This window comes from Prionailurus viverrinus, chromosome D3, assembly GCF_022837055.1.
Source record: "Prionailurus viverrinus isolate Anna chromosome D3, UM_Priviv_1.0, whole genome shotgun sequence".
NCBI lineage: Eukaryota > Metazoa > Chordata > Mammalia > Carnivora > Felidae > Prionailurus > Prionailurus viverrinus.
In genome coordinates, this window is record NC_062572.1 from 54,198,249 (window position 1) to 54,213,818 (window position 15,570).

The window sequence follows — 15,570 nt, forward strand, 5'->3', positions numbered from 1 at the left end:
TAATACAGTATTTCTCTGCCTTGGTTTTCACTACGTATGGAACAATGTGTTTTGTACCCATAATGCCTATCTTCTTCCTCTTTTTTTTTTCTTTATTTTGAAAGAGAGAGAGAGAAAGCACGAGCAGGGAAGGGCAGAGAGACAGAGAGACAGAGAGACAGAGAGAGAGAGAGAGAGAGAAAATCCTAAGGAGGCTCTTCATTGTTAGGGCAGAGCCTAACACAGGGCTCAATTTCACGAACCACAAGATTATGACCTGAGCTGAGATCAAGAGCCATATGCTTAACCAACTGAGTCACTCAGGTGCCCTAATGCCTACCTTCTAAGAATGAAGATGAGGGTAAAATCATCATCATCATCATCATCATCATAACAAAATCATCATAACAAAACATTTATGTAAACCAATAGAAATCATTTCAGCATTGTCTCTATTCACATACATACAGTCAAATACATATAGAGATATATAGTACATAGGATATAGATATAGATATGTAGATAGCAATGCCCAAGTGTAAGTTAGTGTTTTTTAAAATATTGCTTGATCGTTTTTTTGTTCTTGTTTACCTTGACAACACACAATACTGCTTCATTTGTATTGGGGTCTGTGCTAATTTTGAAGTTTCCATTTTCATTTCCCTGTAGGATCTTATATATAGCCTTTGAGTGAGGAGTGTTTGGTAAGTCCTGATCATGTACCGCCATTCGTAAAATCTCAACATCAATTCTGTTTTCTTCTACTTCTGTAAAATACTAAAACAATTGTTCCTTGTTATTACAAATTCATAGCATTAACATGATTTTCTATTCTAAAACTTATATTTAAAGAAAAATTAAACAAAGTGATATGAAAACATGCAATCATATATCGGAAAGAATTTACAAATTTCATGTATAGTGTACTTCTCACTAAACTGACTGTTCAAATCTTACTCATTCTTCAAAGACTAATTCATGTCTTAACTTCTAAACTTCTCTAAATCATTCAAGCCCTCAGATTTGTCTCTATTCTGAATCCCCTCAATATTTACAGTCTCTGGCCCCTTTTATATGAACATATTAAACCTTCAATATTTGTAGATAATTATAACCTACCTTGATTTCTTATTATTACTGGATGATTTGTTACTATGCTAATTTTTGTTTTTAATTTACTTCTGATTCACTAGCAAACATTTTAAGGAAAAAGTTTTTCCTTTTTTGAGAAATTAAATCACATTTTTTCCTCTTCCTCCAAAGAATAAATGTTTACAGAAGCATATTATATTAATTAAAAGACTAAAGAAAGTAGTAAATCAGAATCCTCTAGAGATGTAAGATGAATTCATAGAGGGATGATAGCCTGATACCTTTGGAGTATAACAGATCTTAATTCTAATCCCAGTTTTTTCTCTTACATGGTCTACACGTATGAGATCATGAGCAAGTTGTTTAACTGACTTTTCACTTTCTCAAATAAAATATGGGATAAACATACCCTTAAAAGTTGTAGGGATCCATATAAAACAGTCTATGAATGTACCTATCTCTAGGGGTTCTCTCTTCTTTAACTTGTTCTCTGGTATAGATTAATGAAAAAATGAAGATTACTCACTAAAAGTTCAAGAAAGAAAAACCATTTCCTGGAAGTATCATCCTGTGTATATTTCTTGTATTGTGTATTTCCTAAGGGAAAGTTTGCTCCTATGTGATGTGGAAGACTCTGCATATAGATGACGGTGGGGGGGTAGGGGGGGAGGTGCACACTGTACTTACTGATCTCCCAGCAGAGCAGAAAACACAAATCTAGTCTCTTTTTAACATCTTAGGAAGTTAAAGTGAGAAAGATACCAGAGAGAGGGCCTCTTCTCCTGTACTCTATAAAAGGAATTTAAATCCAAGGCATCACTAACAGACTTTGGCATCCAAGAAAATGATGAATACATGAACAGCAAGCATCAAGGGTTAAGAGGCCATTAGACAGCCAAGAGAATAGTTTTTTCCCTAGCATTTAGAAATGCCCGGTCCTTCAATTATTGTTACAGAAAATCTTTTTTTGTTTATATGTCATCTGTAAGCAGTAGCTCTTAAAACCAAAAATGTGTAGTCTCACAGAGCTACCAAATTCCAGATGTGTATTTTTTTTGAAAAAGTAAGTGAACCTTGGTAAACAAATACAAAGATGTACTCACAGATGTTTCAGTAAAATATGGTGAATTGTCATTTTCATCCTCAAGTGAAATTGTAATTGTTCCTGTATTAAATAAACCAAAAGGTTGCCCCCCCATGTCTCGCACTTCCATTATTAACTGGTATGTATCACATTTCTGAAAAAGAAAAGAAAAGAAAAGAAAAGAAAAGAAAAGAAAAAGGTACATTGATGAACACTTATATTTCCTATAACTAATAATTCTCATAGCCATTGCTTAGGATCTTATTATTTTACACTTCTTTTATTTTATTTTATTTTATTTTATTTTATTTTATTTTATTTTATTTTACTTTTTTAAAAGGCCACCTTAAATATAAATATAGAACAAGAGATTGGCTAGTCAGTACAATAGAAAACTGATGTACCTAACCTAACATTTTAAAATGTAAAGCTATTTTATCATTCACATCAAATTAGGTCAATGATTTTAAGTGAGAACTTGTCTAATATCTTGTACCTTCCCCGAATCTCTGTAGAGACAAAGAAAGTATCAGAGAAGCCCTAAGGACAGCCTGTATAGAAGCCAGCTGGGGGAGGTGGCTGTAGGATGCCTTATTGTAACTTCTCTGGGAGTTCATTATCAGTTTAAATATAGCTTAGTGATTGTAAAATTAATTAATCAGCTCATTACTTCTCTATCCAGTAAAGGTGTAGTTGTGGTGATGACACCTGTATCTGGATGTATGGAGAAATGCTTTGGATGATCTGGGATTTGCTGTAAGATTTTATATTTCAGACGAGTATGTAGAGTGTCAGGTTCATCGTGGTCTATGGCAGTCACTTGTCCCACTGAAGTTCCTGTTTAGATAAATGCAATATCATCAACAATTTAAAAGAGCAATATAATTGAATTACAAACAAGGCATGGTTGTAGTATATTCTCCCCAAAACCACAAGTGGATTGATTTTACAGGTTAGTGGAGTGGCTAAAGCTCTCCCAAACTCCAAGCTCCCCTTACTTGGAAACTTCACTTATGTGGGTACTATGAATAACACGGTTTATATTCCACACATTTGAGAATATCCACCCCACCCTTGGTAGCAGTGGTTCTCAAATTCTTCCCCCCTACCCACCACCCCAGTTCATGGACCATTTTTGGATGGGACCTTCTCTATATATCTTCTTTTATAGCTGAACTTGATAATGTTAATTAGAGGAATAGCACAGCTTTGAATATGATAAGAAAGATTTTACACTTTGATATTTTAATAAATGTGCTGAATTGTTAATATTCAAGTAATGCAGGTAACTATTAATACACTGTGTAGCAGTCTGAATATCATTTGGACAAGCTTTACGGCGCAGAAATCAGTGTATTAGAAATGTTGCTTTACCAAACTACTCACTGTGAAAGAACAATATTAAACATGCATGCATACATAATGACAATAGAATGGATGAGGCATTTCTTGCAACTTTTTACTTTTTTTGAAAGTTTATTTATTTTGAGAGAGAATGAGACAGCGTGCATGTGTGGGAGGGGCAGAGAGAGAGGGAGAGAGAGAATTCTAAGTTAATATACTTAATAGCTAATAGAATTCTAAGCTAATAGAATTAGCGAATAGCACAGAGCCTGATGACAGGGCTCAATTTCATGAACCGTGAGACCATGGCCTGAGCCGAGATCAAGAGTTGGATGCTTAACCAACTGAGCCACACAGGTACCCCTCTTGTAACTTTTTTCTTTTTAAAATAAACCTCATAGTCCTATGCCCATTGATGTGCCTACGTCACAGTCTTGGCTGCCTAAGAGCATGAAGCCAGTTTAGCTTTTTTAATTTGTCTGAAAAATTCGCCAACTAAAGCAATATATTTATTTTTATAAGTCAAATAAACATTTCCATGAGATGATCTATTTCTGGGTCCTTGAAAATTTATTGAAACTTTGTAAAGATTCAAATTATTTATTGCTTTATAAAGGCATCTGTGACACCTATGTACATGGTCAAATCATAAAACATAAACAGCATTTGTCTGTCACACGTTCATATTCATAGCAGATTCAGCTGCCTTCTATATGAGCATCGAAGAAATGAGGACAAAAAGGTTTGCCTCTGAAGAGTATATGATCTTGTAAGACTACAAAGTTTCATGTAGAATACCCTTGACATTCAAGCATTTTAAGAAAAAATATTTATTTATTTAAGTAATCTCTACACCCCACATGGGGCTCAAACTCACAACCCTGAGATCAAGAGTCGCAGACTCTTCCAACTAAGCCAGCCAGGCACCCGTGACATTCAAGCATTTTTAAATGTTTCGCATACTTGTGTTTCAAGCATGACTGAGGAGCTGAATCAAAGCAAAAATCTAGTGTTTTTCTAAGAAGGGAACTTACCAGTTCGACAATTTTCAGGCACACTAAAGATAGTCACTTTGTTTTCAAAATATGGAGCATTATCGTTATCATCTTCAACTTTGAATAGCAAGGGGAGAGGGTACTCTGGAGCGTAGCCGTCTGCAGTGGTTGCATAGGCATATAGCTGAAAGGTAGACAAACACCATCAGCTCCTTCTCAAATGACAAACGATACACAAAATTAGGCCTAGTGGATGGGGAAAGACATGATGTTTAAAAAGTCCTCCACAAAAGAATATGTAACTAAGAACTTAAGCGATGGAAAACACACCAGCGCAGACAATGACCTTATGGCTTTGATACTCTTGTAGTGTTCACATTCTCCCACCAGGTACCATGCACCCCAGAATGAGGCTACTCTGCTCTCTGAATTAATCACATGCCCTCTGCTTGTTAGAGCACACAAATTTCCCCCACTTATGCTAATGACAAGTACTTTTTTTAAGTCTACAAAAAACAGGATTCCATTTATTTACAGATTTGCAGAGATGTATACATAGATATCAACTATCCTCAGTGATCCAATTATGAATTCTTTTCTCTACTTATCTGTACTTTCTCATTTTTCTATCATAAATATATATTTGTTATGTATTAAAAGTGCCAATAAAATCATATACATATTTCAAACTCAATCTCATAATAATATACCTTGACCCCAAAGCTGGGATTTAATGTGTTTTCCTTGTAAACACCATCAATTTATTTCTTTCTACCTCTTATATGCTTTATGCATAACAATTGTTCAATAAATAGTCATTGAACTCAATAGCTTTTCTCACCGACAGTACCAACTAAATGTGCCCAAGGTAAATTCTGTATTAATTCAGTTCTTCGGAACAATCAATTCTTCCTGATTGTCCTGCTGTGACCATCTTCCAAAATCAACCAGGATTAAAATTCCAGGTATTTAACTCCTCCCTGTCTTTCAATAGCCTGATTAGTTGCCAAGCTCTAGGGATTATGGCATTTCTGTGTCTCTGGCATCCATTATCTCTTTTTAAATCCTTAAAAAATTTTGTTAATCTATTTATTTTGAAAGACAAAGAGAGCCCACACACATAAGCAGGGGAGGGGCAGAGAGAAAGTGAGACAGAATCCCAGGTACTATTTTGGGTACCTGGTTTTATTTTGTTACCAGTGATGAGTTAAGTATCTCCAAAATAAATCAAAACTGAAATCATTATTGTAGAGAGGATGATCCAGATTAGGAATATAGCTAAACTTTAAAGCATAGCCTTGCTCCCGTGGGGAATCCATTTATACTCCAATAATAAAGAAATTATTCATATACTTTCTTATTTAGTCATTAAAGCAACAGTTCCAAAAACTCAATAATAGTAATGGTTTTACAGTTTAGTTCCCATTATTTTATACTGAAATAATCATATATATTCAAGTATATGAATATTGTTTAAAAGAAGTATAATATAGAGTATTATACTTTAAAATTAGTCACATTTTTAGCTGAATTAGAAGAGTATTATTTACATTTCAGGTGTGTTTTTGAGATATTGTTTCTCCCTTGAATTCTTCTGTAGCTTGGAGAATCTCATTTCTTTTAGCCCTTTCACACTGCAATTTGCTGAAATTTTCTTTATCTCTGAGAAGATGCAAATAGTTGCCAACAGAAGTGGGGACTTGAGTTTGATCTTGTAATGAAAGATATCTAATGTTGACTGAGCAGAGTTATGGAGAGAGCAGTGCCACCAAAGCTGAGTGGGTACAGAATGTGATTTGCAACATACATATAAAGACAATGGGTAGACCTATGAGTCTAGAAAAGAAACACATGTTGCAAGATAATAAGGCTCTGGTTGGATAGGTAAGGGATTACACTGAAACCCAATTTTCCCCTATGCATTTACAAAAGATACAGATTATCCTCAACACTCAAAGAGAAAAGTGTTTATAACTGCTTTCTTTCATATATAACTTGGAATTATTGAAGAAAATCCTCTTCTTATTTTTTGAAAAACTTGGAAAAAATGGCCTTATACACATCCCTGAAAGATAAGATGAATTTAATGGTTTAAGACAAACTCCTCAAACTGCAATAATGGTGCGACTCATCCAGAAAAATATTTACAAGCCAAGATTAAACATGGTAACAAGTGGCAAGTGAGAGAACAGAAGCACAAAAAGGATATGTATTGAATTAGATTCATGGTTACTTGTTCTCAATAATCAATAAAATTGAATTATTTCAAGTAATAATAACTGGTTAACACATAACATTTATATATAGGTTATATAAATGCAAAAAGTTGGGAAATCCCATCAAAATCCTACTTTGAAGGCAAAATCCTATAGCATGCGTATTGTTCGATCTGCCACTAGAATTGTTTTTAAAGAGCTTTACAGTTTATATATTGATATCACCAATATTATGGTGTTTAATGATGGCAACAGCTCTGAGGTAGGTAAGAGAACTATTAGAAGCCCATAAAATACAGAAGGAAACAGATTCTTGAAGGTTGTGACCCTTCCAAGGCTAAAAGAAAAAGTGGCAGATACTGAAGATCTACTAATTTCCAGAGAAATAAGCTTTCCAATATAAAGCAATGAGTGAAATTGATTTGATAGGAAAGCAAAGACATATTATTATTATTATTATTATTATTATTATTATTTAATGTTTGTTTATTTTTGAGAGAGAGGGAGACACAGAGTGTGAGCCGGGGAGGGTCAGAGAGAGAGGGAGACATAGAATCCGAAGCAGGGTACAGGCTCTGAGCTGTCAGCACAGAGCCTGACGTGGGGCTGGAATTCAAGAACCATGAGATCATGACCTGAGCCAAAGTCGGATGCTCAACTGACTGAGCCACCCAGGTGCCGCAAAGACATATTATTTTAATTTGCACCTTTATGTTGGTAAAGAAGGCTTCCATTCTATATTGCCTCAAGTGATTTCAGAACTTGCATCATGTTTACATCTGTTATACTTTCTTTTATGAATCTTACTAATTTGCAAGTGATATTTCTTAATATCAATTCAATCCTATGTTAATTGGAACTAGAGAAATATTGGTAATTCTGAAATAAAAATTAGCCAAAAGCCACTTTAAGCATGAACTCCAAACTATTTTATTCCTTCGTCCTTTAAAGGATGTTAAAAAATAGCAAAGTAACTTTTTTATAAGTAATCTCTGCACCCAATGTGGGGCTCAAACTCATAGCCCTGAGATCAAGAGTCACATGCTCTACCAACTTGAGCCAACGAGGCATCCCAATGTAACTTATTTTTAAAGTTAAACTATTCTCTCCTCCTTTTTACTGGCAATGATCCAGTGGGAAGCAGCTGAAGACCTTCAAATTCCAAAATCCAAAAGCAGAATGTTATCAGCAGAATAAGAAATGAAATGTATGTTGTAGCATACAGAGTATGCACCTTTTTTTTCTCCTCAAGAGAGACTACTAATGTTAGGTCTTTTCTTCTTGTGAAGAAGCTATAAAAGGGGCAGAGAATTTACAAGTTTACACCCATGCACACACATATACACATCTGTATCTATATATTTATCAGTTATTTATTTGTTTTCTAGATAGATCAAAATGTTTGCAATAATGCTTAACACACCTTTCCTGTAAGAGTCCATGCAAGCTATTTTTTTAAGATTTTCTTTTTAACTAATCTCTACACCCAATGCGGGGCTCAAACTCACAACCCCTAGGTCAAGAATGGCACGCTCCACTGAATGAGGAGCCAGGCACCCATATGTAAGCTATTTTTTAAAGTAATGATTTGATATTATTATGAATAAATATGTTTATTCAGAGAATTGGGGTGGAGCATAAAATTATAAAGAAAATACGTCATTCTGATCCAATCATTTAATTTAATTATGAAATCCCTAAAGTGGGCCGTTAGTATTGTTCTAAAAATTTCACCACCTTGTACGGTGCTTTGACATCCTTAGGATAGGGTGTCCACCCTCTACCCCACCCCACCCCCAATCATTAACTTCTTTCAAGGCTGCCTTTATGCGGCTACCACTTCCTACTTACGTTCCAGATATCTAAGATGTTACTGTCTGGACTGCCCAAGTATGAGATAATTTTCCCTTTTATGTACTCCTTTATCAAAGAGTTCTTTCATTATACTCATAATTCACATATCCTAATGCTTAAACAATTTAATTCATCATCTCCCTGAAACTCACTCTGAATTTCTCCTGTATGTCAGATTAGACATCCGAACATAAGGAAATACGTGAAGTTTGAAAGAGAAAAAAAAATATTTAATTCTCAGAAGAGCTAAAATTTTCCTTTGGGTCAAATTAGATAGACTAAGAGGAATTGGTAAACTTATTCTGGATTACCAAAGAAGGAAAATAAATATCAAAGGTTTTCATGGCTGGAGGATAGTCAGAGAGAAGAGAAGAAGCACAATATTATTCAAGAAGTTAAAGCAGTGAATGTCAATCTTAGGATACGTTTAGAATTACACTGGGTGACTTCAAATTTTTAATTGCCTGGGCCCCATCCCAGAACAATTGAATCAGAATTTCTGGGAAATGACCCGAGCATCAGTAGTGTTTAGAAAGTTCTCATGTGATTTATAATGTACAGTCGGGTTGAGACTAGTTGAACGATGCTATTATAGGGAAATTCAAGATCAACAAAATTTACTATTGTCCCAAGATTCTATAGATCAAAGCCTTTCATTTAAAATTCTGTCATTACATTAAAGATTTTTAAGTTTATTTATTTATTTAGAGAAAGAGAGACAGAGAGAGAGAGAGAGAGAGAGAGAGAGAGAGAGAAAGCGTGAGCAAGCAGGGGCAGGGCAGAGAGAGGGAGAGAGAGAGAATCTCAAACAGGCTCCACGCTCAAACTCACCATGAGATCATGACCTGAGCAGAAATCAAAAGTCTAACACTTAACATCCTGAGCCACCCAGGTGCCCCATCATTACATTTTCTCCCCTTTCTTCTCTTATGATATCCATTATCTTTCTTTATCAATGCTACTAACAGAAATTTGAAGTTTATATTATATATTGATAATATTTAAATATTAAGTAAAATAATTGATTCTTCTAATATGCAAATAAGCAGCATTTAAAATATTAATACAGTTATTTGAAAGGTAATTCTGAATAAACAATCCAATAATCTTACCGGAAACTGTTCATATTGCTCACGGTCTATGCTTCGCGTACAAAAGATATCTCCTGTGTCCTTATCTATGTAGAACAAATTGAAGGGCTCTTTGTCCACGCCTGGTCCACTTATGGAATAAAAGATGGTGTAGTTCTGTGCAGCATCAGATTGGACCTATAACAATAAGTGACAATTTAGGAAAAGAACAAATATGTGATGATAAACATCTTCAACCTAATATGTGGTGATGTTTCCATTTTTAGCACTTCCTCTCTTTCCTATTCGCCTACTCTTCCTTTCCCTTACTTATTTTCTCATCATTTCCCATATTTTTCTAAATTCTTATTCATCTTCTGCAACGTGCAAAGCCACAAACTCAATCATCTATTGGATCCCAAATTCTTTTGAGTGATCTGCATATTTATGGGAATCTTGGAGCTATACCTTTACAATTCCTATTCACTTAATTATTATTACTATATAAAGTATAGGAACAATTTCAGTGTGTTGAGTTATTTGGAATGGAAACATTTCTGATTAAAAAAAATAGAAATAATGCAACTTTCCTTCCACAATTAATTCATAATTTCAAACCTGACCTACTTTTACACTCCAGCTATCTGGCAGTGATGCCACCTTTTTGATCAACAAAAATACTGGTCTTTTCTGTGTGGATAACTTTATTTATTTATTTATTTATTTATTTATTTATTTAAAGACTTTATTTTTAAGTAATCTCTACACACAACGTGGGGCTTGAACTCACAACCCCAAGATCAAGAGTCGCATATCCTACCCACTGAGCCAGCTAGGCACCCTGGATAAGTATTAATGAAAGGGACAGTTGAATTATGCAAAATCTGCTAGGCATGTCCTCTGTCCAAGAATGCTAAATTCTGGTAGACTATTCAGGAGAATCTGGATATAGACCCAAGAGCATCAACAACTCAGTATCTGAAACTTGTCGCTGAATGTTAAATATGATTTCTGGAGGAAAGTGACAAAACACACTGATTCTTTTCTAGTTCTGGTGAATAGATGATCCTTATTAGTACAAACAGCTTAAAGTCTTGATTCAATTCAAATGGATTGAATTTTAAAATAAACAAGCAAAATTTTAAAAATAAACAAGCAAAAACCTTCCACTCTACAAAGTCAAATGAGGTAAAATGTACCTGCTGAACATGTTGCGGAAATGGACCTAAGGAGTTCTCCATCAGTGAACAGGGAATAGGGGCCCATCGTCTCTTGCTGCGCTTGAGAACTGGGTCTTTTGTGTGTCTCTTCTTGGGAACCTGAGTGCGATGAGACATGAAGAAATACAATACTGCCTGTCATCAGGAACTGTGAATTTCACATGTACATTAACATGAGGAAAATAAGTAAGAGTTGTACATAACAAGATCACAGGTAATACCCTCACCATTTCTGTTTTGTATTACTAAGATTCATACACACACATAGGAACCTGTTTCACCTGATTTAATGAGTTAATCAACTAGAACTTTGTAAGGCATGGATGAAAGATGCCATCTTGAGGAGTATATACCCCCTAAAAATAGGTAATCTGTTAACAAAAGCTAAAAATTAGTTTTATTCCGTTAGGAGTGGTACAACCGACATTTTTTAAAATACTAACTATGGTGCGAAGCATTTGTATAACTATACAGAGACAGAGGTCAGCATTTGTTCAAGTATATTTTATTTTATGTAATGTGAAAACTCTCTAATAAGAAATAATGTTTTACAAGCCTTTTCCTAAATTTGTAATATATGTAATGCATATTAATATGTAAGCATATTCTAAATTTGGTGAAGAATTCTTATAATCCAAAGGAATTTAACTAGAGGGGGTCTCCCATAAATCAAATCACTTATTAATAAATTATTTCATAAAACCGATTCATTGGGCAGAATTTGGTTAAAGTGAGACCTATGTGAATTTCAGTAACCTCTCCCTTCCCACTCTTTGATCACTATTACTCACTTCGGGAAAATGAGCCTAGAGCCAGAACATTCAAACCAATCTTGTGGACTGGCTATACTTCATTCTCTAAGGAAACGGACCGGTGGAATTGTCTATTAAATTGGGAGTAAGCTTTAGAGAATCTCTTTAAAGAGACTGAAACCCATAGTCACTTGGGAGAAAGCCACTCAGGGTAGAGTGCCACACCTCCAACCTGAATCCATTTCCACTGAGTTTTAGACCCACCCCTGCCTGTTCTTCAGGTTGGTTGTGCTTTTAGCCACACCTCAAACCACTATCTGAAACCTATGATATTCTGAGTTTGCTCCCCGGCCCCAGAGCTGTTCATTCTTACACCATTTTGCAAATAGCTCTCCCACGCCTTAAAACTGTCTAGTCTTTACATAAGTTAATTAGAAGTAGAATAAACAAACAAGCGAGCATTCGGGAACAATGATTTTAACGTGGAAGGAAATCTATGAAATGAAGAGTTCTCATAAAGCAGAGTATTACACTTAAGTCTTGACCTATATACCTTCTTTCCTCTCACATCCAGTACAATTTCTATCTCTTTCTGTTCCTGTCTCCGGTCATCTGAAAGAGAAATGTAAAAGCTTTTCCTTGCAGAAGACAAAATGAGGTCATGTGTTGTGTAGATGGAGCCATCTTCCAGAATTCTGAAGTCGGGATCACTTGACAGGATTAGGCTGGCTGACTGGAAGCATTCTTTTGGATTCACTGCAGGGAAGAAATTCACAGTAATTTGTAAAATAAAACAGGAATAGAACAAGTTTTACAGGACTGGCAACTGTGAGTGCTTGAGAAGCAGCAAGAGGGAGGTTACCCTTGGAATTTATTGAGTACCTACTATTATAAAATTTAGGAGCCATGGAAATTAAATAAATAAATGGAGTCATGGTTTCTAGTATTTTCATCATAAATTAATTTGTGAATAGATATAAAATATTTTCCTAGTGTCCCTGGATTTACTGTTTCCACTTGAACTCTTATTTATGGGTTTGTACATATATATATATATATATATATATATATATGTGTGTGTGTGTGTGTATACATATACACATATATATAAATTTGTGTGTGTATATATATATATAGCAGATATATATATATACACAAATTTATCATTTTCTATGTAGTATAACTGTATGATATCAGTAAATTTGGAGCTTGTTTGCAATAATCTTTGGTAGTTAAAACTATCTTGCAAAAAGTAAGAAAACTAGTCTATACTTAAGTAATACTTAGTATATATTGTGGTTGTTATCAAAATATTTCCTTTACAGATTCACATTTAACATATTTAGCATATTTGCTATATGTCTATAAAATATAGATTGTTTATCTTTCTAAGTGTTTTTAGAAGGTATAAGGCAGTGGATTAATTTAAAACTTCAAAGCACTGGGCAAACGATGTCTGTCTTGGAAAGGATACCACTGCTGTATTGAAGATGTAAACTTAAGGCCAATGAAAAACCTTGATGGAAGGAATGTGAGCCTTGGACTCGGACCAACCAACCTACGCTTTAGGGACGGCTCTGAGAGTAAGATTTGTTGCAATTTTGACTTTCACAAGCTATTCTGTGTCATAGATCACAGATCACAAATTCTTGGTGAATATTTGTTCATTATAATCAACCTTAAGCACAAATATGATGTGGGGGCATTTAAATTTTGACACATTTGTTTTATATCTAATCAATTGTGGGGGCATTTAAATTTTGACACATTTGTTTTATATCTAATCAATTAAAGAACAACTGGCTTTGGAATTTTGGCAGCAGATTAGCTGATACGGATTAAGATATGCTTCTGGTTTTGGTGCCTTTATTCATTTGAACTAAGCCAATTTAGAGCTTTGATGTTTGCTAACTCTCTGGCAAAAAAAGTATACAGCTAACTTGGTACTTTAATTGTTTCTAACCGCTACCAAAACAGAGTAGTCCATCTTTCATTTTATGTCGAATTTTAATGCCAAGTAGCTACTACATGGCTTTATCCCAAAGTTTACTAGAGCACCCTGAAGCTCGATATAGCAGTGAAAACTATAATACTGTTTTAATACTATTTCTCACCTTTGCCTACAAGTGTTTCAGCCTGAAGATGAGAAGGAACTTGAAGAGAAATTTTCTGACAAGCATCGCAAGATAATATTAAAACCTCAAAAAAGAAAAAAGAAAAAAAAATCAGGAATTATATTTGATCATAAACTTTCACGTTACAGTTTTGTCTTATTGATAAAAATCGTGTCAATTTCAGAAACAAATTTATCTTCTAGTCCTTCAGCATTTTTCATATTCATTTTAAAAGGGAAGAGCAAAGGAAATGGCTTTAGGGGCACCATAGTCATTCAATATCAGTGAAAAATTAGGGTGAATAGTAGTTCTTAGAACCCAAATCATATTGTGTCATTTGTAAGAAATGGCTTACAAACCATTGATTTTATATAAAGGTTATCATCTCTAAGGCAAATTATAAATGTTACTGTGATTTCTTAGCGTGAAGAAAGCACTTAACTTGAGAATTTAATGATCCAATATTTATACACAAATTATTTCCACAACCCCACACAATTTGAGATTGTAGTTGATTAAGGCTAGAAACCATTGGAGGATTTTTTTTAACCTTGTAACGAACACCACCCACAAATATTCACTAATCTCAGGTGGCTCCTGGGACTGGTTTGGCATAAACATCAAAGTTTAAATGATCTCAAACCAAAAAACTAGTCTAAAAAGAAATACAATTCAAAATATAGAGAGTAGCCTTCAACAGGGTAAAGATCTGTAATTAAATTCAAGACACAACTATTGTTTTAAACAGCTAGATAGTCAAAGGAAAAAAGACAGACCACTTGGGGGAAAAAGTTATTAGTTTAAAAGTATCATCAGGGGGCGCCTGGGTGGCTCAGCTGGTTGAGTGTCCGACTTCGGCTCAGGTCGTGATCTCGCGGTTCGTGAGTTCGGGCCCCGCGTTGGGCTCTGTGCTGACAGCTCAGAGCCTGGAACCTGCTTCGGATTCTGTGTCTCCCTCTCTCTCTGCCCCTCCCCCATTCATGCTCTGTCTCTCTCTCCTTCAAAAGTAAATAAACATTTAAAAAAATAATAAAAAATAAATAAAAGTATCGTCAGGTTCAAAATATAGTTTGCTTCTTTCTCTTCACATTCTGTATTTATTTGCCTTCTCTCCTGTTTACCACTATGACTGCTTTTTGATTGTTTAAATACAAGATAGAGCAGGGCTAGATTTCCCAGAAACAGGTCAATTTTATTATGATTTTTTTCTGAGGACATATTTCTAGTTATGGGACCTATTATTTGGGAGAGAAAGAGGGCATTATCATCCATACTTGGATATACTGCATCAGCCTATTTAAATAGTTTGTAGTTTTACAAAAACACTGTTAGGCAAATAATACCAAACACTGGAATTTAAAAAGTTACATTTGTACTCAGTTTAATTAATTAATTAATTAATTATATTACTTTTTTTTTTTTTTTTAGCTTCCCTGTAATGTTTTTACAACTCCACACATTTTCCTTCTTGGAATGTAACAGCAGGCTGATCATATAGTCACCTAATGATCTTTCTGTTTCCAGGCCTCTCTTCCAAGAGCTTGCAAGTTACTTAAGGGGAAAAAACACACCTGCCTTATTCTCTGTTACAAACTCAGTGTCTAGCACAAGGTAGGTATTTAAACATAAGACATTCTTATTTATTTGACTTTTTAATATACTCATCCCTAATGCCAAGGAATAAACTACATTTATATCTCAAGAACTTTCAGAACATAAAGAATTCTATTAGTAATGATCTCAATATATGATGTAGAAAGACTATTTTGTAATTGACAATATATATATATATATGTGTGTGTGTGTGTGTGTGTGTGTGTGCACATCTGTATCTGTATATGTACGTGTTT

The 15,570-nt window shown here is 34.6% G+C and overlaps 1 protein-coding gene across 3 annotated transcripts in view; it reads right to left on the bottom strand.

Moving 5' to 3' along the window:
- Nucleotides 1-15,570, bottom strand: part of DSC1 (desmocollin 1) — a 357,277-nt gene that overhangs the window by 14,410 nt on the left and 327,297 nt on the right. For all 3 annotated transcript variants that reach the window (XM_047828394.1, XM_047828396.1, XM_047828397.1), the window contains 8 exons: nucleotides 13,721-13,805; nucleotides 12,160-12,362; nucleotides 10,834-10,953; nucleotides 9,677-9,832; nucleotides 4,534-4,678; nucleotides 2,826-2,992; nucleotides 2,175-2,309; nucleotides 571-756 (listed from right to left, as the gene is read on the bottom strand). In XM_047828394.1, coding sequence (XP_047684350.1) covers nucleotides 571-756; nucleotides 2,175-2,309; nucleotides 2,826-2,992; nucleotides 4,534-4,678; nucleotides 9,677-9,832; nucleotides 10,834-10,953; nucleotides 12,160-12,362; nucleotides 13,721-13,805 — 1,197 coding nt within the window. The remainder of the gene's footprint in view (nucleotides 1-570; nucleotides 757-2,174; nucleotides 2,310-2,825; nucleotides 2,993-4,533; nucleotides 4,679-9,676; nucleotides 9,833-10,833; nucleotides 10,954-12,159; nucleotides 12,363-13,720; nucleotides 13,806-15,570) is intronic.